General features: G+C 32.7%; 3 protein-coding genes across 4 annotated transcripts; 2 read left to right on the top strand and 1 right to left on the bottom strand.

The window, feature by feature from the left end:
* Nucleotides 1-2,976: 2,976 nt before the first annotated feature.
* On the top strand, nucleotides 2,977-6,730 carry LOC115965712 (E3 ubiquitin-protein ligase BOI-like). 2 transcript variants are annotated; one of them, XM_031085012.1, is made up of 4 exons: nucleotides 2,977-3,368; nucleotides 4,203-4,312; nucleotides 5,443-5,828; nucleotides 6,056-6,730. In XM_031085012.1, the coding sequence occupies exons 2-4, from the start codon at nucleotides 4,207-4,209 to the stop codon at nucleotides 6,587-6,589; spliced, it is 1,026 nt and encodes a 341-aa protein (XP_030940872.1). In that variant the 5' UTR covers nucleotides 2,977-3,368; nucleotides 4,203-4,206; the 3' UTR covers nucleotides 6,590-6,730. The 2 variants fall into 2 exon arrangements, with proteins under 2 accessions (XP_030940872.1, XP_030940873.1); XM_031085013.1 differs by having other exon boundaries at nucleotides 2,979-3,368; nucleotides 5,464-5,828.
* Nucleotides 6,731-11,653: 4,923 nt separating this feature from the next.
* Nucleotides 11,654-17,111, top strand: LOC115965723 (phosphoenolpyruvate/phosphate translocator 1, chloroplastic-like). The gene is made up of 9 exons (XM_031085021.1): nucleotides 11,654-12,236; nucleotides 13,512-13,634; nucleotides 13,724-13,876; nucleotides 14,236-14,321; nucleotides 14,815-14,899; nucleotides 15,062-15,181; nucleotides 15,305-15,373; nucleotides 16,530-16,659; nucleotides 16,792-17,111. Exons 1-9 carry the CDS (start codon nucleotides 11,826-11,828, stop codon nucleotides 16,860-16,862), a joined length of 1,248 nt encoding a protein of 415 aa, XP_030940881.1. The 5' UTR covers nucleotides 11,654-11,825; the 3' UTR covers nucleotides 16,863-17,111.
* Nucleotides 17,112-20,141: 3,030 nt separating this feature from the next.
* Nucleotides 20,142-22,383, bottom strand: LOC115964329 (transcription factor MYB98-like). Its single transcript, XM_031083663.1, has 3 exons — nucleotides 21,758-22,383; nucleotides 21,107-21,233; nucleotides 20,142-20,937 (listed from the first exon to the last, which is right to left on the bottom strand). Exons 1-3 carry the CDS (start codon nucleotides 22,381-22,383, stop codon nucleotides 20,263-20,265), a joined length of 1,428 nt encoding a protein of 475 aa, XP_030939523.1. The 3' UTR covers nucleotides 20,142-20,262.
* Nucleotides 22,384-27,252: the final 4,869 nt, after the last annotated feature.

Raw genomic sequence — 27,252 nt, 5'->3', positions numbered from 1 at the left:
TTTCTTATCGTAATCTCGACACCTCCTCAACACCTAGTCGATCGATCAAGTAAATTTCTGTCCCCTCGACACCTACTCGACACTTGCTGTCTGTCGAGGTTTAAGAAAGAAACAGAAATTCTGATCTGTTTTCTTGGAATCCATGAATGTGTCTTTGAGACTTCTTTTCTTTTAACCCTAGACATATATAAGGCTTATTTTAGAAGTCGTCACATAAGAGAATACAAAAAGAACATATGCAAAAGGTGACTGATGCCTTATTCTCTCTGAAAGAAGCTATCTTCTTGATCTTCATTGTTGATGAAGTGAAGAACTTTGCGGCCAACATCTTCTTCTAGTTGGTGATTGAAGTCGCATATTGGAATCTGCGCAATTGGTTAGTCACGTATTGGGATTCGTGAATCAAAAGGGTGGCATTTATATATTGAAAAGTTTAGAGGTTCTAAAGCGGCAGAAAGTTTCTGTTGTGAGTTCATCTACAGGGATTGTAGAGTCTAGGGACAAAGATTTTGTACTAGATCTGAAACTTCTCTTCACTATAGTGGATTGCTTTTCAAGAAGGTTTTCCCCAGTTTTTTTACTGTGAAACTAGTTTGTTTCATTGGTTTTCCTAGGTCATCATATCTTGTCTTATTTATTTTTCCCCTGCATGATTTTGACATGATATTGATGTTTGTTTGTTTTAACAAGTTTTATTCATAATAAATCTAATTAACAATTTGGGTTTAAAACTTGTTAATTCTATTAACTGGGGTCTAAATTTCCTAACAAAAATAGATAAACATTTTTTGTTTAAGAACATCAAGAATATTGCCTCAAGGGCAAAGGACTTCATCAGCCTTGGGCAACTCAAGAAGTGTGGAGTTTTAGATGTGGGTGGGTGGTCATCATAGGTTACAATCCAGCTTAATGACGGCATAGTGAGAGAAATGAGATATCATTTCTTATTCAAATAAGAATTAAATTTCAAATTTCTTATTCAAAGGCACCCAAAAAAAAAAAAAAAAACACTTTACCAAATTTTGTTAAAGTATTGCAGTAAAACTTCTTCAAATATTGTTCATAATATATATGTCATTACAAATTTTCATAATAAATATAGCAGAAGGAAATTCATACTATCAATCAACTTTTATCATGAACTTGGTTTATTATTATATATATTCATTATTATTGCTGAGAAAGTCAGATTATTATGATTATTTATTTATGAAAGATAATAAACAGAGTCACGGACTCACGAGGGTCACATTGAGAGAGAGAGAGAGAGTCCGTGAATTGCGGACCAACCTGCCTCGTCTTCCTCATTTTTCTCTCTCCGTACCAGCCAAAACAGAAACGTGAGCCATAAACAAAGCGAGGTCATGTGGGGTCCACGTGAGTAGAGTAGAGTGGACCCCACCAGTTCGAGAGCAACAAGAGCAACAGAACAGAACACAATGAGAGAGAGAGAGAGAGCCGTCTCTAGTCTCTAGTCTCTAGTCTGTGCCTGCCTGCCTGCCTGCCTTTGTCTCAATTCTCATTTCTCATCTTAATATATATATATTTTTTTATTTTAGTGGTAAATTTTATTATTATTATTTTATTTATTTTTGCCATTTTTGGTATTAATTGGGCTGATTGATTAGCCCTGGACCGACCACCACCTGCCCACTCAAAAAATGCAAAATTAAATTTTTTTTTAAAAAAATTGGACAAGTACGAAAATACCCTCCTGATCTCACATGATTATGGGTCCATTCACATGAAATTGGGCCGGTGGAGCAACCAACTCTGCCAATTCTAACATCATGCTAGCTGGATAGTTGCTCCTCTACCAAGATAGTCTGACATTATATAAATGATTCCTATTCAAAAAAAAAAACGCCAAATAAATAAAAACAAAAAGAAAAAAAAATGTATATAAGAGTACATATTTTTGTGAATCATAATAAGCTGTGTAAGCCCATGATTCGTGTTGTGTTTATGCATAAAAAGATGTCCAGAGACCAAGTACTATAAGGGGTAGATACTCCAAAAAAAATAAAAAATACTATAAGGGTCAAGGAATTTGGTTACATTATTACCAAAAAAATAAAAAAATTATAAGATGTGTGCTGTGTATGTGTTTGTTTTATTATTTTTATACAATTTGACTTTTTTTTTGAGAATGTTCTTCAAAAAAAAAAAAAGACTTAATAAAAAAAACAAAACATAAGTCTATACCTATACAAATAAATAATATATAAATATAGATGTATTGGATTGTAAATCTTTCAATTGAATTTAAATGCATAGTTGTATCAATTAATATAACAAAGAGTTTTGCAGTTCAATTGATACTAAGGGCATTCACGGTCGGAGCAACTCAAGTTTGTATTCAACTCATACCCGACTTGATCAGATTGGGTGGAGGAGAATGTAATCTATTGTCGATTGATAAGGAACGTTAGTTCGGATGGACGAGCTCTTTACAAGTGGCGATTGAATTGGTCGACACCGGCTAACGAAAGGGTGAGGCAGAAATACAACCTTGCTTTTGTCAATATTCAACAAATTATCAAATAACTCCAAATGTTTGGTCTACTAGTTTCTAAGGTCTTATATAATCCTAAGTTTAAAATTCATAACTAGCATCTTAGGCTCATGATGTATGAATCAAGATATTAGATCCATTTGATTAGACATTTTGGGAGTTTAAAATAGTGTTTTTAAAATCCAAAACTCTGTTTTACAACCACAATTTTTTTTTTTTACAAACGCTCATTCTAAACTCAAAGAATCATTTTCTAATAGTTTATACAAATACACATTACACACAAATATAAAATTAAAAAGGGCAAATTCCAACACACACTAATAAGTTTCTCAAACTATTTCACCTCCCATTTTAGCCAAAAATTAATATGGGGCACGTTATACGCCAGACATAGGCCCAACAAAACAAGAGGTCCACAACAAAAGAAGGATACCAAAGTAAATTTAGGCACACTGAGCCGACGCATCAGTAACCAGAGAAATTAAGAAATGAAAAAAATTACTGGTGGGAAAACGAAAAGAAAAAAAAGCTGATGAAGGCGATGAAGATTACAACACCAACAACAACAACACCAATACCAACACCAACACCAACAATTTCTCTTCGTACAAATGGAATCATCGGTTTTCTTAACCTTAACCACTCACCCCAATACAATCATCTTTTTCCACGAACCATTGTCCCTCCCAATACCATTAATTATTATTGCTACTATTATGCTTCACTTTCTCCTTCTCCTCTCTTAGCAAATATTCTCTCTCCTTTTCTCTCTCTTTCTCTCTCTCTATCTCTCTCACCCTCTCATTCTCACCACTCAGATCCGCCTTTGCCTCCATTTCAAGTTTTTTAGGTACTGATTCTGCAAACAATAGAAAAAGAAACTGATTAAAAAAAAAAAACTTATTTTTAGTTGTTTTTCCATTTCTTCTTTGATATTGCTGATCTGGGTATTGCTTCTTTTTTTTTTTTTTTTTTTTTTTTTTTTTTTTTTTTTTGTTTTGGATGCTATGATGGGATAAAGATTGGAACTTTTTTTTTTTGATGGTTACCCAGAAATATATGGATGATTGTTGTTTTTATGCTCAAGTTGGAATTTTTATTTTGTTTTTATATTAATGGGGGTGGAATCGATGACTTGTTCTGATGTGATGGGGTTGTTGAATCGAAATAGAGTCTTGCTATGGGTTCTGAGTTGTTGATATGTTAGGTTTTGAATTTGATTTTCATTTACATACGCTGTGGCTGATGTGAATGGTGTGGATATGAGGAAATTTGGAAAACTTCCTTGAAATGAGTTTTAAGGGGTTGTCTGTCACTCAGCCGAGTTGAATTTATTGTATTTTTTAGGTCCAAAATAATGAATGGTTGAACATTTCAATTTGAAGTTCTTGTCCCTTTGTGCTAGTATCTCTCTGTAACAAAATGCAGCATAGTGTATCTAGTTATTGGTGATGCTGTTTGTGATGTTCTAAAAGGTTCTATATTTATTTTTTTTAAGTGGGTGCTCTTCAATTTGCTTGATCATCCGGTTCCCCTCATAACTATTGATATTTTGAGGTGCTTCATTGTGCATGATTTGAATTTTTTAGGAGATTCTTGAGCTTAGGTGCTTAATCATTGGTACCCATCATAATTAGTTTGGTTAGTTTATGGAATGATAGTTGCCTGCCTTGGTTTCTTATAGGAATATGTTTGGAGGAGATAGTAGCAATCCTGTGTTTCCCACGTTCATTGAGGAAGGTCGGTTTCAATATGATACCAGTGGATTGCCTCAGCTGCAATTATTTGGAGATTGTGAGTTTTTCCTAAGAACTTATTACTCATTTATGCTATTTGATTTTCTTCTAGTTACAGATTTAGATTTTCTAATTCTGTTGTTCTGTTGTCCTGAAATGTTATTTTGATATTGATGTAGCTTTTGTACATGGTTCTACTCTTATTGTCTGGTCCTGTTATTGCTTCTGGACGGTTGTTATGTGCTTGGTCTCTCTATATTTTACAACTTTGATCAATTAGGATTTTGGACTAGGTTTCTCATTCAGTTTGTGCATTTAAGACTTCATTATTGCATAAATTAAGGATGATGTCTTTGTTGCCTGTGCCATAATTTGAACAAATAATTTGATTGTTTTAACTTAATACATGTTTGTAAGTCCAGTTAATTTCAATATATAAGCGGATTAGAGTTACTTAACAGATAATGATGAGAGGAGAAAATGGGCTATATATGCTTAAGGAATATGCATTTTCTTAAGTCTTCCATTTTTGTATGAGTAGTTGGAGCTGGCATCATATGTTTTTGTGTACATATTATTGAAGATCCATTATCAGAAATGTGCAAGTAATTATGATTGAATGATGACTGGTTATTGGTAAATAAGCCAGTGTAGTTAGATTAATTTTTCTAGTGTTTTCAATGGGTCACCATATACTTATGTTTAGATGTGGGATGTAATGCTACAGTGCTGCTAGCACACAAGTTTGAATTCTATGCAACATTTGTAAAACATAACCACAAACGACAGTAGTCATTAAGCACCTGAACTTTGAGCATTTTACATCAGGATTAATAATTTTGAAATTGTCCTGGACAGAAGAAAACATAACATATTCTCCATGTATCACCTCTTGTGACCCTGTCTCTTTGTCCCTTTCCAGTTTGTCCCATTACAGCAATCTTTATCCTCTACCATTTCTTGTGAGTTGTGACTTATCTTGTCAATACAATACCTCTTTTTTCCCCCACTTTCTTTCTTTATGTTATTAGATGTGATGTGTTATTTATTTTTTGATATACTTACATCTAAATTTAATTTTCTTTCTGTTGCTCTCATTGTTTATGTCGATTTTATATGGTTATAACTTTGTGGCATTTTTCTTTTTCATTTAAAAATATTTTCAGTGTCTTTTGTTTAATCTATAAGGTAACTTTGCAATATGTACAGTCCCAGTTGGATGCAATGTTGGTCCTTTAAACTACATTGGAAATGACCAAACGACTCCTATGGAGCAGCCAATCAAAAGAGCCAGGGAAGCAGAATCTGTTTCCAGACAGCAGCAAAAACGTCTTTTATCTCTAAATAATAACTTCTCTCAAGATAAAGCTGGTCATTCTGGAAGCATTCTGAATCCTAATCCTGTATCAACCGGGTTGAAACTTTCATATGAGGAGGATGAACACAATTCTTCTGTTACTTCTGCAAGTGAAAGTATGACAGGTGTCCTTCCCGCTATTTTATCCCTTGGTGATAATCTGAAGATAGAGATTGATCGGCAGAAAGAAGAATTTGATCGTTATATTAGACTTCAGGTAATAATCTAATTCCACAAACTAGCTTATGGTGTTGTTGTGTCAACATCTAACATCTTAACAATACCTGCAATTCTTTTTATGGTGAAAGAATCAGAAATAAAATTTTGATCCTTTTTATCACCACTTAGGAGGTTGACACTTCGACATTAGTTTGCGATAGATTTGTTGCTTCTTGTTTTATGATACCCTCTACAACCAATTCTTCATTGGTGTGTTTCAAACAGGAAGAAAACATACTCAAGGGTGTGAGGGAACTGAGGCAAAGACAAACAGTTTCTTTCCTGAGTGCCATAGAAAAGGGAGTTGATAGGAAGTTACGTGAAAAAGAGCTTGAAATAGAGAATATGAACCGCAAGAACAAGGAACTAATGGAGAGAATAAAGCAGGTCGCCATGGAAGTTCAGTCTTGGCACTATAGAGCAAAGTACAATGAGTCTGTAGTCAATGCCTTGAAAAGCAATTTGCAGCAAGTCATGTCTCAGGGTGCTATGCATGGGAAGGAAGGATGTGGGGATAGCGAGGTAGATGATGCAGTCTCTGGGACTAACATGGATCACCTACGCATTGTAGGTGGGTCTGGAAATTTGGTCTTTACGGAGAAACAGTTGAATTGCAGGGCTTGTAAAGTTAAGGAAGTCTGTGTCTTGTTGTTACCTTGTAGGCATCTGTGTCTCTGTAAGGATTGTGAAGGGTTTATTGATGTATGTCCTGTGTGCCGGGTAATGAAGACTGCAAGTGTTCAAGTATATATGTCTTAAAAAAGTGTAATGGTATCAAGGCATATTTCTAGGCATTTGTATTCCTCATTACCCCTTTACTGCAATCAATTTAATTTATTAATGTTATCATGGTCACTGGATTTATGGGTTGTTAAATGGAGGTAGTGCTTAAGTTACAGAGTTTTTAAGAAAAATTATAATGGCTCAAGTATCATTAATTTAACTAGTTTAGAAATCTCTGGAAAGGATTTGAAGCATCATCCATGTATAATATTAGTGGGAATTGTGTTTTCTTTTTTGTTGGCTTTTCTAAACAAAGTTAATTTGGTTTCTACTTTCTAATGCCATTTAAAATTGGGTATGTTCTAGACTTATAGTACTGTCATGGACTCATGGTCCCGCTCGGATGTGGGATATAAACTGTTCCCAACAGATAAAAAGATGAGTGGAAAAGAGGGGAAAGCATGCTGATATTGGAGATATATAATTACAACTTTGATTTTGATATTGAAGGTAAGTGAGATGAATGAACCAGAATTTGAGATTACTGGGTTAGTTTTTAAAAACTGAAAGGTTTAAACTAGTGGAAAATGATATGCAAGAAAGGTTGTTTAATTTGTACAGATTTATGTAATAAAAATTGTGGTAACTGTCACTTCAAAAGGCCTAAAACGGACTTTAGAATGTACAAGGTTTCTTTCGAAACCCTTCAAAACCCAAACCCTTTTATATATTCTAATTAAATGTGAATTTTGAAAATCTAATTATTAGATTACATGATAAGTATGGTAAACTTCCATTTTTAAAAATCTATTTGATGGGATCATTGTAGGTATGGTAAACTTGCATTTTTTACTACTGAATTAGAAAAATTAGAATGCCAACTGAGATCAACATCCCAACAAATGGTCTCAGACTCACTTAACTCAAAATGGCTGATGGGAATTATAGATACTTTCTCTTTGGGAGATCTGGTATCATTGTTTAATGCACCTCTGGGTTCATCTAACTTTGTACATCTTGTCTATCATCGGTGCTATCTATAAATACCATTAGATTCAATAGTCAAGAATATTTCCACTCATATATGCCATAAAAATATTCTGATTCCAGCAAAGTTGGAATGGCAAGCACCATCACCTAAAATTCATTATTGTCAAAAAAAATTTCACAATTTTTTTTTTTTTGGGGGTGGGGGTGTATCACTGTCACAGATCTAATCTAGCTACCTGTTAATCAATTTGCCGGTTGTTGGAAATGACAGTCCAAGCCTGGATGATCAAAGCCTTGTTATTTTCTTCCCATCCTTACCAATAAGTCAAAAATTGAATTTAATACACTTCCACTACAGATGGGATATTTTCCTTTTTTTTTTGGCCGCCAAACAAATGGGACTTCTCCTCTTTTGGTCGTAAAGAAAAATAGATGGGACTTAAAAGAAATATTAAAAAATAAAATAAAACAAAACATCTATGTTACCTACCATTACCAAGACTTGAAAAGGAAATTAAGAAATAATCAAGAAATGTAAATTACATTTATCAAGTTGATATTTTAGTCACTGAATCATGGATTGAAAAATCAATTCGATCCATAAATTATGGATTACATCAATTTATTCCCTACAATTTAAAAAGGGTTCTGTATTATACTAATATGTTTCTGGTTTTACAATTTAATTGTTATAAAATTTTGAAAATATAATTTTACAAACTTAAGGTTTTCAAGCATAATTATTAAACCTGGACCAAACGTTAACCCGGTTTATGAGCTGAGTCACTGGTTCAACTAGTGAGTCACCGGTCAAATAAAAAAAATTAAAAATTAAAAATATATAAATGTAAGATTGAAAAATTATAACATGAATATGTAAATTAACTATTACAACTTACAATAATTAATTATTTAATTTTATACATAAAAAGATTAATATAATAAAAGAATTCTTAATAGTGTTTAATTTATATTTGGCTGTAAAGTTAAGGTCAGTTAAAGTCTAAAGCAATAAACAAATTCAAAGCAATAAAATAGTAAAAAATTCAAAGAAGAAACAATGGTCACGGTGTCACACACTCACATATTACACAGAAAAAAAATTAAACAAAAAAAAAAAGATGCTTAAACTTAAAGGCAATAAACAAATAATGTATTAAAAAAAATCTAAACAAAAGAAGACAAATGAAGTTTTAAATGTTTGATGTGCTCATGTGGCCATCCTTGCCAACTGGTGGCTAACTACTGAAGTGAAAAGTGATTTGTTTAGACTTGAGCACAGAAAACTGATGCACAGTAGCAGCCTCGCAGGTTTGGAGAACTGTGAAAAGTGATGGTATAGTGTGAATCAGCAGAGAATATGCACTTTTTCTTTTCTTTTTTTCTTTTAGGTTTTCTCTAATTTAAATTACTATATTATCACAAATTAAACCGTAAAATAGTCGATAGAGTGAACCTAATAATGTAATTTTATATAATTCACAAACTCAATCAGGTTGCATGGGTTGCTTAAAACTTGCTAAATTTTGTCAGTTTTGACCAAGTCATATACTATTCCGATCTAATTGATTATCCGGCCCGAGTTAATAACACTGTTTCCAAGAGTTAAAGATAGAAACTTTTTTTTTCTCATATAAATATGATAAAAATTTGAAAGTTTTGACACTCGTTTCATAATAATTATTTATCATTATATCAAAACATTAATATATGTTCTTTTGGCAGAAGCAAGATTCCACGTACCAAGTCTTGATAACAAAAGATTTCTTTTTTTAAGAACCAAAAGACTTTATCATTTGACTATTTAAAGAAAAATTGACTAATTAAAGAAAAAGAAAAAAAAGGATTAGGATGAAAATTTGATAGACGAAATTAATAAAATATCTGTTTGAATTTGACATCCAACTGTTAATTTAAAATGTATATATATTTTTAATAATTTATTAATATGTTTTTTTTTTGGAATAGACAAGATTGATGTACTTAATCTTATAACAAAATACTCTTTTTTTTTCCAGATAGGCAAGATTCGATGTATCTAGTCTTGATAACAAAATAATTTTTTTTTTTTGGGAATACCAAAAGACTAACAATTGACTAATTAGAAAAGAAAAAAAGAAAAAAAGGGAATAGGACGAAAATTTTATTGACTAAATTGATAAAATTACGTGACTGTTTGAGTTTGACATTCTGATTTGAAACTAAGTATATTTTTAAATCTAATTTTTTATTCTAGTTACAAAATTTTAAAGTATTTTTATATATAAAAAAAAACAGGTACACCAAATCAACACAACCCAAAATTTACAAACATCAGGTCAGGATAACAATTCTTCAAAAACCCACATCATTTGCAACAAAAAACTGAAATTGAAGCGGTCAACAGTAATTTTATAATTTCACCTCACTACTTACAGATAATCATATCGAAGTCTAATAAACTGTAATTTTGTACTTTCGCACATAAAACATTTACTCACAATCGGTCATATCAAAAATATGACACTAGTAAAAAATTGTGTAACCTAGACTTTCTCTGTAAGGATATACATCCAAATTCATATCTCATAATTAAAAAAAATTCTTAAATTAAATATTAAAAAATAAAAATATTAATTAATTAATAATAATTTAATACTAACCTATATATAAAATAATAGGTGAAGCAGAGAGAGTGTGAAATTGAATTCCAAATTAGAATTCCAAATAATTTTGCATCATGTGGCTAAATGTATGTGGGCTCATTCTCATTAAAACCACTTCTATGTATCGAGTAAAGTGAGTTACTGTACTAATTAAGTTTTTTCTTGATTTTGTAGTCAAACGTGAAAACCAAAGAGATTAATATCGGTGATAAGAACTTGGTTTGGGTACATTGCATAATTTCCAAAAAGATATCAAAGCTAGAGTTTGCATCTTTGTTATAAATTGCTTACAAAGTTTGCATCTTTACATTTGTTATAAATTGCTAATATGTGATTAGATGCACATTATGCCTAAAATTCACTATCCTTATATTTGGCTTTTTGTTCAGGTTTGACACCTATAACAATGAAGAAAGCACTGCTGTGGACCGATGAATGATACTTTTTGCAGGCTGCAAAGGAACTTAGTGGTCAATGGAATCTCACGCGAATTGGAGAGGACCCGACTGTAGATGTCTGGATGGCAGATGTGAGTCACTATGTTTTTAAAATGTTGAGTGAAGGTAAATGTTATGAACAATGTAAATTTTCCGGAGAGAGATTTATTATTCTATATTTATGCAAGTTTGGTCGCCTTCTTGGAGTGAATCACTCCACCTTGTCTTTCTACTGAAATTTTTTATTCAGATTGTTACAATTTAATTTGAAATTTTATTTGAATTTTCCTATTGTTGTTACTATCATATATTATCATTCCAATTGTTTAATTAGAATATGAAATTGGAGTCCAATTTTACTATTCACGTGTACAATTTAATTATTTTTAATTTTGCTGTCATGTGCAAAAGCCAATGAGATGAAATTAATAACACATTAAACACTCATGCTTTAGGAATCGGTAGTACCAATCTAAATCCATTGGACCTGTTTCGTGATAATACAACTATGAAGGATGTATAAAAACACGCACAAACCCCTCTCTATAAAAAGAGGTTGGAAAAAAAAATTTTTATTAGCCATGGAACTTCAACGGTTTTTTCTTCATACAAATGCCCATCATGTTACAAAATAACCCATCGTAAAACTACAAAATGAGTACAACTCTGAGGGTTTTTTTTTTTAATAAATTTTTTAAGTTACGAAAATTTCAATCACCAATAGAGATTGAAGATTCAAAAGTGTGAATGGATCTTTTGAATAAACATTGTCACCAAGATTCATCTTTTTGTGTAAAATATATATACTGCTAAATTTTGTTAATGAAATTTTCTGGTTAATAATATGAATTTAGACTTAACTGAGCCTTTTAAACATGAATAAATTTATAATTAATAATATATCCATTCTCGTGCGGTAGCACATAGCCACGTACTAGTATTAGATACAAAAGAAAGAATCCCCAAGAATATGCGAGACATTTCCGATTCCGTTTACTGTTGTCGTTTGTCTTTCTTTTTTCTTTTTTCTTTTTCATATTTTTCACATTTCTCTCTCACTACTTCCCTTCACCAACCCAACTACCCTCGCTTCCTCGACGGACTTTCCAACGCTTAAATATCTCTCTCTCTCTCCAAATTTATAAACCCTTTTCTTTCTCTCTCTCTCTCTCTCACACAAAAGCTTTGAGGCTTTCGAAAATGCAGAGCGCGTCGTTCACACTCGCGTCTCCTGCGCCATCGCTCTCTCTCCTAAAGCCACGGAGGCAGTCTCCGAGCTTGAGCTTCAACCCTAGATTCGATCCCATTCGCGCTTCTTCTTCGTCTTCGAACCTCAACAACGATTCTTTCAATGTGAATCTCTCTACTCGCCGATCCTGGTCTCTCTCTCCTTCTTCGTCTTCGTCGCCGGTCAAACTTAGGCCTTGGAATGCGCCGCCGCCGAGTTATTCCGATGCGGAAACGAACCGTTTCGAGGTTAAGGCGACTTCGGTGCCCGAAGCCGCCGGGGAGAAACCCGAATCGAGTAGCTTGTTCAAGACCTTGGAGCTCGGTGCCTTGTTTGGCCTCTGGTACCTCTTCAATATCTACTTCAACATCTACAACAAGCAGGTTCGGTTTCGCTTCGATTCGTTTTCCAAACATTTAAGATTGAGAATTTGTGTTTTGTTTTTTTTTTTTTTTTGGCTTTTTTCTTTGAGCGAATGTGTTGCTATTTAATTTGGTTTTGAGCTTTGAGAAAATGTGTTGCTGTTTGTTTTGGTTATTGAAAATTTGAGGTTGAGGATTGTGGATTTGTGTGATTTTGATTAGGTTTTGAGTGTTGAAATTTGTGGAAAATTTATTATTAGATCGTATAGTGAAGGAAATGAAAAGAAAAGAATTAAAGTGAGCTTTGTAATGTACTGAAAACTCTTGGCCCGTATGGTAACGCTGATCTAATAACGTGGTTTGTATTTTTTGGAAATATGAAAAGTTGTGTGGAAATATGCGTAATGATATATAAAAACTGAAAATATGTGTTTCAACACATGTACCAAAGATTTCTGAGAAAATTCACTTTGAAATCAAAAAGATTATTATTATAAGTAAAATAATTTATTTGAAGGAGTGATCAAAATGTGATCTTCTACGAACAATTACAAACAAACACCGATATGATCCAAAAAATCAACAATGGTGCGTCTTGGAACTCTGTTTTGGTGGGAAGCTTTCTGAGAAAAGTCACTTTGAAAGCAAAAAATTATTATTATAAGTAAAAGAATTTATTTGAAGGTGTGATCAAAATGTGATCTTCCACAAACAATTACAAGTGAAACACTCATATGATCCAAAAAATCAACAATAGGGCGTCCTCGAATTTTATCTGATATTCATGTCATGTACTTTGGTAACTTTAATTTTATCGGAAGAATTATAATTAAAGTGAGCTTTGTAATGTGCTGGAAATTTTGTTTTTCTTGGAATTCTGTTGACGTGGGAAAGCTTTTTGAGAAAAATCACCTTGAAAGAAAAAAAATTATTATAAGTAAAAGAATTTATTTGGAGTGATCAAAATTTGAGCTTGCACAAACAATTACAAATGGAACACTCATATGATCCAAAAAATTAACAATGGTGCATCCTTGAATTTTATAGTTGATACTCTTAGCTGTGTTTATAGTTGATGTTGATTAATAATTAGACTTTGGAAATTACCTGAAAAAAAAAGTGCTTTGGTAACTTTAATTTTATCAGAAAATTGTTATTAGTTTTTACTTGGGTCTTTAGGGTTTAGTTCAAATCAGGCTGCTGATTGTGAGATACTTGAATTTAATGTGTGTTAATACTTGACCAATAATTCAGTATGAGAATGGAGCTGATTTGTGTTACATGTTTTGATCACAGGTTTTGAAGGTGTATCCATACCCAGTAACTGTCACTGCGATTCAGTTTGCTGTTGGGACAGTAATTGTTTTTTTAATGTGGGGTCTTAATCTCTACAAAAAGCCAAAAGTTAGCGGTTCACAGGTATTTGATGTGGTGTGAAAGTTTTAGTATTTAGTGTACAGGTATTGATTTCATGTAGTGATTCTTATTTGTGAGTAACTTCTTGACAGCTTGCAGTGATATTGCCACTGGCTCTGGTGCATACATTAGGGAATGTTTTCACGAATATGAGTCTTGGAAAAGTTGCAGTGTCATTCACTCACACGATCAAGGCTATGGAGCCCTTCTTCTCTGTTGTCCTATCTGCTATGTTTTTAGGGGAGGTGCGAATTTCCTTTTCTATTTTGCCCCATTTTTTATGTGTTTGGATCACCAAGATTGGGTGGAGATGATTTTTTTTTAATAAATAATGAAAATTTTATTGATATAAAAAAATAGTCACTCAAGTATACAACTGGGTACTATGCAATCAATCACAGAAACTGGGTGGAGACTGGAGATGAAACTGATTGAAATATATAATTCTGTAGTATGATAGCATTGATAGCTTTAGTTCCCAATAAAGTTTCCTTTGTATTCTTATGTTTTGTTGAAATGATTTCTATGCAAGAATTTCAATTTTATAATGAGCATCACTCATCAAGTTGTTTCAATTCTAACTATTATCCTCATTCTCATACAGTTGCCCACTTTTTGGGTGGTTGCTTCCCTTGTACCTATTGCTGGAGGAGTGGCACTTGCATCAGTCACTGAGGCCTCTTTCAACTGGTACAACATTATATCTGCACATAAAATTATAAATCTTATTTGCTTATCAATATATATATATATATATATATATATATATATATCTTGTTTACACAGATTAAAAGATATCCGCATCATGTAGTTGTTGATTTAGGATTGAGTGGTAGTATGGTACTTGAGGGGTGGGTTATGAGGTTCGACCCACCATAGATGTGGGATTTGTGGGTTTTATTGGACGAGGGATATTTTCTATCATTCGGGAAAAAAGGATTCTAAAAATATGGTTGGGCTGTCAGTGAGCTCTAGCATAAATGGCACTTCTTCTAATGAAAAAAATGGATGGAGGGTGAGATCACGGGTTCAATGCCACTGGGTGTGTTACTTACCAACAAAAAGAAAAAAAATGTGACTTCATATATGCTATTCAGTAGCGTTGTAAAACTAAGGACTTTACTTGATTTAGTTTATCAGTGAAAAGAATAACATCTGATCCTTCTGTGTTATTTTGGAGAAGGGCTGGATTCTGGAGTGCTATGGCTTCCAATTTGTCAAACCAATCTCGTAATGTCCTTAGCAAAAAGGTCATGGTTAAATCAGAGGTAATCAACATTTTCCAGATTCATATGTTCTTAATCTTTTTGCCTTTATTTATGAAAAAAATTTTTGGTGTGTCATACTACATTCTGCTGTTGTTATTCCTTTTCATTTTGTTTTAGTTTGTATTTGAATTGGCACATAACCAGCATTTTATCCTTTCACAGGAATCTTTGGACAACATCACTCTCTTCTCCATAATAACAGTTATGTCCTTTATCTTGTTAGCCCCTGTGGCTCTCTTCATGGAAGGTGTCAAGTTTACTCCTACATTCCTGCAATCAGCTGTGAGTAACTTTTTTAAGAGCTTAAAGCTGCAACAAATTCTTTATAGTCTTGATTTTACTCTGAAAAGAATCTTTAATGCAGGTGGCTATCTGATTCATTTTATATGTTTAATTCCATGACAGGGGTTAAATGTTAATCAAATATACACCAGGTCTTTTCTAGCTGCACTCTGCTTCCATGCTTATCAGCAGGTGAGGCACTTCGCATGCTCTGGCTTCTCTCATTTCTTTTTCTTAATGTATTTGTTTTTCATACGTGAATTATGACCTTTCAAGAACTAGTCTTGAGCTTCTTATATGTAAAAGCTACCATCTTTGTTTATCTTAAATAGTGGATATCAATTGTTGGACAAGTAGCTCTCATGAGCAATGAACTCTTGTTTCAAAATAGGTTAAGTTCATTGTTTAAATGATATATGCCTGTTATTCTACCGAACTGTGACAAAAATTTGAGAAATTTGTACCGTTTGTATGGAGACTTTTTGACTCATTAGAGCCTAATATTAGGTTATGATACATTGTTTGTCATTTATACTTGCAATGTCTTTATCTTTAGACTTGAAGGAATCTAAATACTGCTTTACTCATCATATATTCTTTTACCTCTCAATGTGATTTTCTTTCACGTGGTTGTACTGACCATGGTCTGGTGTAACCGGAGTTTTGAAGATTTTGAAAGGACCTGATCTTAAACTCTTCTTCTTCAAAAACTTGTTGGATTGGTTGTCTGTAACAGGCAGTCATTCTATTTCTTTTCGGTTTTTCTTTGATGGATGCTTGTAATTTGTGTTTTTGATTGTTTCTTGTCCCTAGTGTATACTTCCTGTATACTTTTGTAATACTTTTTTGATATTTTAATAAAATTTTCTCATTACTTTTATATATATATATTTAAAAAAGAAAAAAACCATGGTCTGGTGTGACTACTTTCAATCTGGTCAAATTAACTAAAAAATGCTTCTCTCATGAAGCCTTTTACACCTTGTTACACTGCTCACACTTTTGAATTATTGGTTCCATACTTCTTCCAGTACTCCCATGGATTCCTTATGGTTGTTGAATTTTGTATTTGATGATAGTCCATTATTACTATGATATATAAGTTCTGATCAACTCAATGCTGAAGTGTCCAATAGAGTTAAACACGAGAGAGGGTAAAAAGAGAAAGTTCTAGTAGGAACAGTACTAACTGAGGTCTTAAATTAGAAAGAGAAAAAATCATGGGAGGCAGTGTACCATTTTAAAGCATTTGGGACTTTACATAGGCCTGTGCTTCTTATTGTCATCATTTTTAAAACGGTTTTCCTTAGTAGGAACAGTGCTGACATTTATGGATTGAACTTTGCAGGTTTCCTACATGATATTGCAGAGGGTATCTCCTGTTACCCACTCTGTAGGCAATTGTGTGAAGCGGGTGGTGGTCATTGTTAGCTCTGTCCTCTTCTTCAAAACTCCTGTCTCGCCAATCAACACTCTTGGTAATTTACTTTCTTGATCTTTAGTTGAAAAAAGAAAAAAGAAGAAGGTTTACATTGTTTGGTATTAGTTTTATATTACTACAGCCCTTCCTTTCCATTCATAGAGATATTTTTGTCTTGGACTTGATGCAGGCACTGGAGTTGCTCTTTCTGGAGTCTTCTTGTATTCACAGGTGAAGCGCCTTAAGCCAAAGAAAGCTTGAAATTTTGTGGAGAAATTTTTGCCCTTAATTTGATTTTTTAGGTCTAAAGTTACGCATTCAAGAATTTGTTTGTAGGTCAGGTTGGTGACTGAATTAGAAATTTGGTTTTCCTTTTATGCTATTTAACTTATTTGGATATTCTTTTGTGGACCAAGAGGAAATGATGCTGTTCCCCGAACCATCCTTCTATCACCTTTGTACTCTTGGTTGGGTTTATAATTGGAATTTAGAATGTAATTCCTTGTGCTATTTTACTCTTTTTTAATAATTAGATTGACAATACTATAAACACACCCAATTTTATAACATGATGTGGTCGATTATAAGTGGTTGACCAAAAATGATGGGTCCATGTAAACAAGATCATGCAGAAAGTATCTATCACTCATAGTTGACTACATCACCTCATTGTAAAATTGGGTAGGTCCTTGCTCCTTGCAATTATTGTAATCTGACTGGATGCATGGAGTATGAAAGATTTACAGGAACATGTTAGTCGAATGCCTCTTATATGCATTATTGGCTGGTTCAGAAAGGGTCGGGTGTGCCTCTTATATGCATTATTGGTTGGTTGGAAAAAGGTCGGATGTGGTAGTATATCTCTCTATTATACCTGACTGCAAAACTTTCACATATTTTGGCTATATCACTACTTACATCTTCTAACAAGTTAGGAAGTGTAGAGGGGACAACCTTAATGCTGAGAACCCTTAAAGAGCGAAACAAAAGCACAGAACAGAAGGTTATATCACTGAAAGCTTGATTGTAGAAGAGATTGTGTTTCCGGAGAGCATCATGAATATTGTTGTACTTGCTTTTTATATTAAAGTAGTTTTACAAACATTGTCAACATACTCTTTGAGGTTTCAAGCTTTCAATCATACACAACCCAAGCAGCTGCATTCCACACACCCACCCACTGCCAACCCATCTATCGGAACCAACCCACGGGCTGACCCACCTACCAAGCTGAAATGCTAGACAATGCAAATCCAATAAGCTGTGATGCTAGAAGAAACAGTAATGCTTTGCTATGAGATGAACCAAACCAAATCAAATAGCTTCGGTCTATGAGATAGAACAGAGAGGAGAGCGAAAAAACAGGGAAAAAGAAAAAAAACGGTGGAGGAGATTTTAATAATTTCATAGGTTAGTGATGATGGAATTTGTGAGATAGTAGAGAGAAAATTGGTGGTGGTGGTTCATGAATGGGAAGAGAATAGAGCAAAAGGGAAGATGGGAGAACAAAAGAGTATGTGAGAGTGAAGAGGGTGAAATAGTGAACATGTGGCTCAAGGTGAAAATAAGAAGATATATTTTATTTGAGATGAGAGAAAAAAATGAATAAAAAATAATAAAAACCAAATGACATTTCCTTCTATACCGTTTCAAAGATGAGATTCTACTGTAGCAAATGTCAAAATTTTTTGGCATTTAACACACCTTATGATAGTCTGTTTTTAGTGTTTGATGAGCCAAATGTCAAATATTTGATATTTGACACACTTGATGAGAATGCTCTTATACATATGAGTTACAACATTATCACCGGTGTTTCAAATACGTCTTACAATTTCTTTGAAACAATAAAATATTAAAATAATGAACTCTCAAAAAAAGAAGAAGAAGAAGAAGAAGAAGATACACACATTTCTACTATTCTAATCTACTTTCAGTCCAGGCTAGTAGATACACACATTTCTACTATTCTATAGTTTTCAAATGTACCTAGAAACATTTATATGGATGGTTTACTTATATAAACCAAATATTATACAGTGAACTTTACCATATAATAACGTTCATTAACATCTAAAATTTATTTGTATCAATAAGTTCATGGCTATCCTATCCAAAAAAAAAAAAAAAGTTCATGGCTACAGTAAAAACATGCATATATTGCCACTGACCAGCATTTAAAATTTCATTCTTTCTTCTTCTCAAAAAAAAAAAAAAAAAAAAAGGGTCTAATAACTCCACGACCACATGAAAAGTTACGTGTTTGGTATTAATTAGTAGAATCTGGATAGGGAAAAGACTCAAAAGAGAAATGGAAAATTTAAATTTTGCAAATTTAGAAACCATACTAGCTCATAGTGCAAGTTATTATAGGCTAATTAAATTTAGTACTAATTAGTAATTACAAAATTTGACCGATATAAAAGGGTTTTCTACTAACAGTGTGGCTCTATGTTTAACACTTTCCCTTACAACTAGCTAATGAATATTACACAATCCACAAATGGGTCCGGCTTGTGTCTAGTGACTAGTAGCCATTGGACCCGTTAGGATATGGATACATGTCCAATCTTGGACATGTACCCACATCCCAACGTGACATCAACATGTTATGAATTTTTGCTTCATCAATAATTTGCTTCCAGCATATTAACACCAACATGTATTAAGTATAACATCGAGTAAAAACTGTTATTAGTGGCTACAATATCCACTCCGTTACGTTTTTTTTCTTAGTATTTAAACTCCATTATTTATTACATTAATTTAAGGCTTCAATAGTTTTTTTTTAACTGATGATGAAAGTTATACATGAAGCTTTCACATTCCCTGACATAATGTTTCTAAATTCTTCATTTATAGCAAAATTCCAACATGAATTGCTTATTAAAGAGGTACACATTTATTGTACTTTAATATCATGAATGTTTACTATTAAAATGTTGATATACTTGGAGCAAAATAACATAAAAGTTTTATATTAGATGAATTACTAATACTGAAAAATTACAATCGAGGAGTACTTAATTAATTGCCATCTAAACATGTCCCTACGTATATCATCTATACATATATGTGAGATTCATGGTAATCTGTGGGTGCATGCCTAAGTTTGACCTGAAAATGTTACAAAGCACTCTTTTTTCTTTTTCTTTATTTTTAATTTCAATAATTACAATATGAATGAGAGAATTATATCCTAGAAGTTTTAGTTAAAAACACCAAAAAAGTATCAATTAAGTTACACGATTATTCTTGTCAAAGTCATTCAAATTATGTAAAAGTGATGATACTTAACAATGGGACATACTAATAGCGAACAATGCAACTCCAAATATATTAGTGGGAAAATAAATAAATAAATGTTCAAAATTATCATTCATAATAAGCCTGAAAAGACATTATACACTCAATTCCCTTACAGATAAATACAATTCCATACAAACAGTTTTGAGTACATATGTCACAAGAATTCCAATAGTATTATTTATTTTATTATATATTATTATTATTATAATTTTATATGTATGTTTTCCCTTCATGCATGCGTGTTACCCTACTATTTTCCATTCATTCTTGAATTCTTCCTCTCAAAGTAATTCAAGGAAAAAAACTTTCAGCCAATGGCATAAGAAAAAAAGGGAACTCTGAAGCCAAATTCCTAAGGGCTTACACATTTGGCTTCATTAACTTGAGACATCATCTCCACCAAATCCAGCTCCTTCTTCACATCACAATCTACCACTGGAGTCATATCAACTGGAATATCCATGTCAAAGTCATTCTCATCCACAATTACTGGAGGACAATGCAGCATATTCTCATTAACCACAGGACCACAAGGCATTTGATCATCAAAATTGTTCTCATCCATAATAGGAGCATTGTTAGGTATGTCATCAAGAAGAGAATCGATACTACAGCTCTCCTGAAACATGTTTTCGTCGAAACAAAATTCCGGAACCTCATTGAAATCATAGTTTGGAACCAACCGAGCATTAGGGGAAAACTGGTCAGTGGACTGCGGCAGCTGAGTTGGTGTTTTAATGGTGTTATTGGCTGTGGCATTACTAGAAGAAGTTTTTCTTCTATTTTGTACCATGTTTGATGGGTCCAAGTTCAAGCCCTTGATGTATTCTTGTAGAAGAGAGCCTCTAGGGTACTTTGAACGACATTTTCGTTTCGAGTATTGCCTTCTTTTGGTTGCATTCCAATGGTTCTTGATGGAGTTTTCAGTTCTCCCAGGCAACCTCTTTGCAATCTCTGCCCATTTATTTCCAATCTCTGCATGGGCCTGAATTAGTACCTTATCTTCCTCTTCACTCCATGTATCCTTCTGCAAAGTAACGAAAGGATACGAGCAAAAATAAACGTCAATTTCATGCATTGGTGTCTAGTGTTAAAAAATGCATATTTGTATCTCCATTTAATCAATGAATTCCATAAAAACATGTAGGGGTAAAGATAGAATAATATAGAATCAATCAAGAAGAAATTAATAAAACCTTGATGTCTGGTCTAAGATGGTTATGCCATCTCTCTCGGCACTGCTTTCCTATCCTCCCAGGCAACATTTGAGCAATATAAGACCATTTTCTCACTCCATATTGCTTAACCAGTTGAATCAAAAGCCTGTATTTACATGGATCAATACATGATAAAGACAACCAAACATGGGGAATAACAAAAGAGCAATACTAGAGAAACACAAAATTTGACAACTCTTTCACAACTTGTTAATATGATAAGTTGTGATTGAAGTAATATTACTTTCATATAGGTTTATCACCGATATCACTTTTATTTTACACAGATCATAATAAATCAAGTTAACAGTTGTAAAAACATGAAAATTTTGTGTTGCTAGATTTATTGATAACAAAAATACATAATTGATAGGATTTTGATTATCTCACACTCTTAACATTCACATTCCATACACATTGGACAATCATTTACGAAGTGTGGACATCAAATATCCACATAGAATTCATATTTTCAAACTAATGTCTAATGTGTATGGAGTGTGAATATTGAAAGTGTCAGACAATAATTTACCCAGATAATGTAAAAATTATCTATATATATATATATATATATATATTTGTGTGTGTGTGTGTGTATATATATATATTGAGGAATGAAATCTTTTGTACCTGTCTTCTTCAACTGTCCATTGACCCTTAACAACATTAGATTTCTTACGACCTTTTTGTGGTTTTTTAGTTGTTGGCAATGCTCTATTCTTGTTCATGCCAATTTTTTTGTAGTATCCATTTTCCGCTGTTATGCATGAGACTTCATCTGGTACAACAAAATTCAGAGGTTTTATTATGTCTTGGCTAGTAAAGACCACGTGACTCCGATCTGATCCCATAATATCAATGGGATTTCTCTGAGGGAGATTCAAGTATCCTCCACTCTCGAAATTGTCCATAACATGACCATGCCCACCATTATCCATAAATGGCTTACACTCGTAAATATCAAAATCAGTTGACGTGCACCCATATGCCAAATTGTTATTCAATGTATCATCATAACACTGAGTTTGCACCCTAAAGATGGGATTTGATGAAGACCCAATAGTTTGAAACTGATCAAGATGGTGAAAATCTTGCAAGAAACCCTTTGATGAAGGAGCTTCAAAGGAGAAATCATCTTTCATATGGGACTTCAAGTAATTATCAGACAAAAGCATTGGTTGTGAAGCAAGATTTTCCCTAAATTTTGTGTCGAGCTCCATTAGAGAGAGAGGGCGAGATGAGGAGTGGTCGAACATGACCTTTAAAACTAATGGTGACCAAATTTTGTTTTGTTAAGACTTATTTGGTATTTCTGAGCTTTTGATGGATACTTTAACTACTGTAATTAAGAGTTTAATAAATATGTAATAAGTATATTAAATATAATTAAGCAGTTACATATGGCATATGGTCAATGAAGGTCATGGTTTCAGACGTGAGAATAGAATTGAGTACGGTATTTGTTGGTATAAATACTCTAATCGGACACATGGCATAAAGGCATTGGCTAGATTGATGGGCATTTTTGTCTTTCAAAATTTGTTTTATGGTTTCTTATTTTAAATAAAATGAAATTTACTCCACAAATTAATTCTGAGTGGAAGCAATGTTTTGCAACATTTAGTAAAGTGGTTGAACATATTTATGACCATCTTGACCTTGTTTTTACTTACTATATGCGGGAAAAATTAATATGCAATTTGATGAGGATTTAACTAGTAGTCTTTTGTCAAGAGCCTTGTAACTGAATTAGCACCTCCCTATGTACAAAGTATTTGGAGATTTAGGGGAGAAAGGGTTCGAGCTGTAGGGTTAGTAACATGTTGTAATTATTTCTAAAAAAAAAAAAAAAAAAATAGTTGTCTTTAAGAATATGTTTAAGGGCTTCTTATTAAATAAAAAGAAAATTTACTCCACAAATTAATTTTGAGTGAAGGTAACTTTTTTGCAGCATGTAGTCAATTCGTTGAACATATTTATGATGATCATGAACTTTGTTTTTACTTACAACATATAGGACTAGTTAATTTCTAATGATTTCTAATGCTGTGATCATCTTACTTACGTTTTTACTTACTACATATGGGAAAAGTTAATATTCAATGCTAAGGATTTAAAACCGGGATGCATTTGTTGTTTGAGAAATTGGGTCAATGGAAATTATGCAAATGTGTCCTAAGCAAAAATCTCATTCAATTACTTAAATTTGGAAAGAAAAAAATTTAATTGTTTTAATGTTGCAATTTATAAAAAAATTTTACAAGAATAATTTGCAATTGAAACCTTGTAGAAGATGAGGAAACTGTAAAAATGCTCTTTATGACTTTAAGTTTGTAAACATTGGTTATAATTTATTACCACACAAATACTTATTAGAGTTTGTGATAATTTATTTCGACACAAAGAAATCATAAATGAGAATTTTTATTTATTTATTATTTAAGCTCACCTTTACTAAATAAATCATTTTTATAATCATATCAATATATTATAGTGAAAAAAAAAAACATCCAATATTCCTATAGCTATAAATAAATTTAGGCTCTTGTTGCTTCAACTATTATTATTTCTTTGCACTTTTCGTTTGATTTCTTTTTTCTTCTCTTATATACTTTCTTTCACATAATTTATTTGATATGATCCTATGACCATGCTGGTGTCATTACACTAATCAAGTTGACCGTTTTTGACAAATATATTCAAGAATAAAGGCATCCTAATAATTTGGACAGCTTAAAGAGAGTTAGCCAATTAGAAGTATCCATCTAGAATAATGCTAATACCATAACAAAACTTTTGCACAACTGACCCACATAGTAAGTTGTGAGCAATGGAATAAAAGTGGTGGGTCTATATAAGTCTACAACTCCACCACTCATAATATCAACACATGGGCAGGTTGTGGATTTTATTGTGGTATTGGATTCATCCTTTATTCCATTTATCTTTTGTCGTCTCACCAAAAAAAAAAAAAAAATCTAATTCACTCTACAAATATCCCTTCAAACCACTTCGGTTCAATTTAGTTCATTTGATCCAATTAGATCCATTTCGATCCAATTTTGACCACTTTGGTCCACGTCGGTCCATTCAGTCCTCTTTGGTCATTTTCTCTTTTTGGTCCATTCTGGTCCACTTCAGTCCCTTAGGTATACTTTAGTCCACTGGGTCCATTCAGTCCACATTGGTCATTCACTCTTTTTGGTCCATTTTCGTCTACTTCGGTCCCTTAGGTATACTTTAGTCCATTTGGTCCTTTTGCTCCATTAGGTCCACTTTGGTCTCTGACGTCCAGTCCATTCGGTCCTTTTGGTCTACTTCAGTCCAATTCAGACCATTTGGTTCAACTTGGTCCATTTGCTCTAGTTTAGTTCATTTTGTCCGCTTTAATCTATTGTTCCCAAACAGAAACTTAGCTGTTTTAAGCATGCCTGAGTTAAGTTGAGTCTAGAACAATTTGATTGAATTAGTAAATGATATGAATTTTGTGTTGTTTCATTCTTTTCAATAATAACAAAAAAAGGTGCATAACATATCCAATTTCATCCCTAAATTTTGAAGCAAAGTGCTAGTAAAAGTCATGTTAAAACTATTACTAAAATCCCAAAAATTAAGTTAATATAAATCATAACTCAACAAAATTAAAATAAAATAGTCTTTTAACATAAACACGTAATGCGGCCGGGACTCACGTTCTTGATAATTTGGAGAATATATTATTTTTCCTCTAAAGTTTATATGAAATTCGTATAACATGCACATTAGATTCTTTATTAATTGTTAAAAATAAGTTTGACACTTCAGATAAAAATTATCTAGAAATAAATAGAAAGCTAGAGTGTGTAATGTATTGAATGAACTTCATAAAAATTAAGGATGACAAACTAAATTAGCGTAAATTTTAGGAACTATGAAGTAAGAACGTTTCACAAATGGTTAGGCCCAAGCAGAATACAATAGAAAAGATCAACCATATATGGTGGTTTGGGATATTGCAAGATCCTAGGAGCTGATGTAGCACTTCTCTGTAGTTGAGTTCAGTAGTTGTTACCGAGTCCTTGGGCTTAGGAAATTCTAACTTCTCAGCTCATGAATAAAAACTAGGTTTAGGACAAGTATATGTCGTTAAAGGTGCCTATAAATTGAGTTACAAGACTTTTGACAATGATCTTTAGCCTCGTATTTCTATACATCCTTGACCATCCTCTCAATATCTTGATTGGGTACTGATCTTCCTTTTCATACCACGGGTCTTCTCTTCAGTGGAAACATTAAGTATTCCATTACATCAATGGCAGCCTTAATGTCTCTACTGAGGAGAAGATCACTGGTGTATATGAATGAATTACTCACCCTTGTATTAGACTCTCTTTTTGAGAGAAAAGGAAAATTAATCTTTGTTTGGTATTAGAGGAAATGGATGGCTTCCTTTTGTCCATGAAAGATTTTTACTACTACTAGTGATTTGGGGTAGAGTATGAGAAGTGGGTGCTGGAGTTGATGACAAACTCATGTATTGCAAATTATGCCATGCCATGCTTATTAGATGCTATAGCTCTAATATTAGCAAGGGTTAGAGACAAGTCTAGTGGTATTTACTTTTGTGTTTATTTATGAGCAACTCTTTGTTTTGTTGTGTTTTCTATTTAATGTTTATCTAAACTGATAAAAAAAATTTCCCCACTGTTTAGCCTGTTACATTTACTCTTCCAATTCCCAGAATGTAGATGCTTTCTTCTCTTCCCCAGTTTGAAAATAGCAAAACATTGAAGTAATAATGGCTAATATGAGCAGCAATAGCTTGGTAACTTTTTATTACCTTTTGTGGTGTTTGTTGATGGTATTAGAATAATTTTGTAGTTCAGTAATGTTTATTTGGGAAAGCCGAAGGGGTCCCAAAAGTTTGATAAAATTGTGCAGTCAGTAGTCATTGGACTTTGGTAGTGGACTAGATTTCTTGCAAAGAGAACAAGATTGAATAACAACAGCGCATAATCTAAAATATCAAGATTACACAATCTAATTAAAGTTCTTTTTTGGATGGAATCACACCCTAATTATCTAAAAGAGTTGTGTTGTACTGAGATCTGTCCAACTTACTTGGAGGGGATAAACATTAAACACTTGTAGAGATTAACTTTTTAATTTTAATTTTACATTTTGGATGATAAGCCTTAAGATTGTATATTAAACCCTTGATATAGTTGAGCAAAAATTAAAGAATTCCATGATTTGATGATGCTGATAGTTTTTGGATTTTTTTAGGTATCGTCAATTACTCCTGAATGAATGCCTCCTCAACCGTCCAAGATAGGGGAAAAAAATTGTGGAGGTGGCTCTTACAACAAAACATTGGATTTCACTTATGGATGGAAATAGAAGGATTTAATCATATACACAAGGTTTCTGGCCCTACATTCCAATTAGATTTCATCATTGCTACAAAGCCTAAGTGACACTAGTTGAATTTCAAAGCTCTTAATTAGTTATGGTCTAATTAAGTATGTAAATGTTTTATTAAAAAAAAAAAAAAAAGTACGTACATGGGTTCAAGTTATTTTAACCGATAAATACGTTCGAATAATCTATGGGTGATTAAATCCCACCTACAAAAAATATAAATCAATTGGTATCTTAACTTGGTGACAATAAATTGTATCCATACATTTCAAATTCTAATTAATTTGGAATTTTTTTTTCTTTGGATACATGCACTCCAATGAAACTCACGCCTTTTTAATGAATACATGTGCGAGTATTGAACATCACTCCAATTTTCTTCCTTACCTTTTAAGCATAATTACTTGTCCCTTGCATAAGCTTAGGAAGGAAAAATTGATGTGCAATTGAAAAATAATCCATTCAAAGTTATGAGTTTTAGCTAATTTAGGAAGGTGATATTACAATATCTTTGCAAATATGGAGAATGAATAGGAACAAAGAACAATATAGTTATAGTTGTTGAGTATATCATGTCTTAATGAATAATATTTTACAACTTAGACGTTGCATATGAAAACAAACATTCAGGCCTATATAAATTTAAGGGCAGCACCCATTTTAAACATTGCACCTAGTGAGTCCTAGAAAAGGAGTTAAACTAGAAAGTGAAAATCATGGAATAC

The sequence above is a fragment of the Quercus lobata genome, chromosome 10, assembly GCF_001633185.2.
Source record: "Quercus lobata isolate SW786 chromosome 10, ValleyOak3.0 Primary Assembly, whole genome shotgun sequence".
NCBI classification, from domain to species: Eukaryota; Viridiplantae; Streptophyta; class Magnoliopsida; order Fagales; family Fagaceae; genus Quercus; species Quercus lobata.
This window is presented reverse-complemented; position numbering and strand designations above follow the sequence as displayed.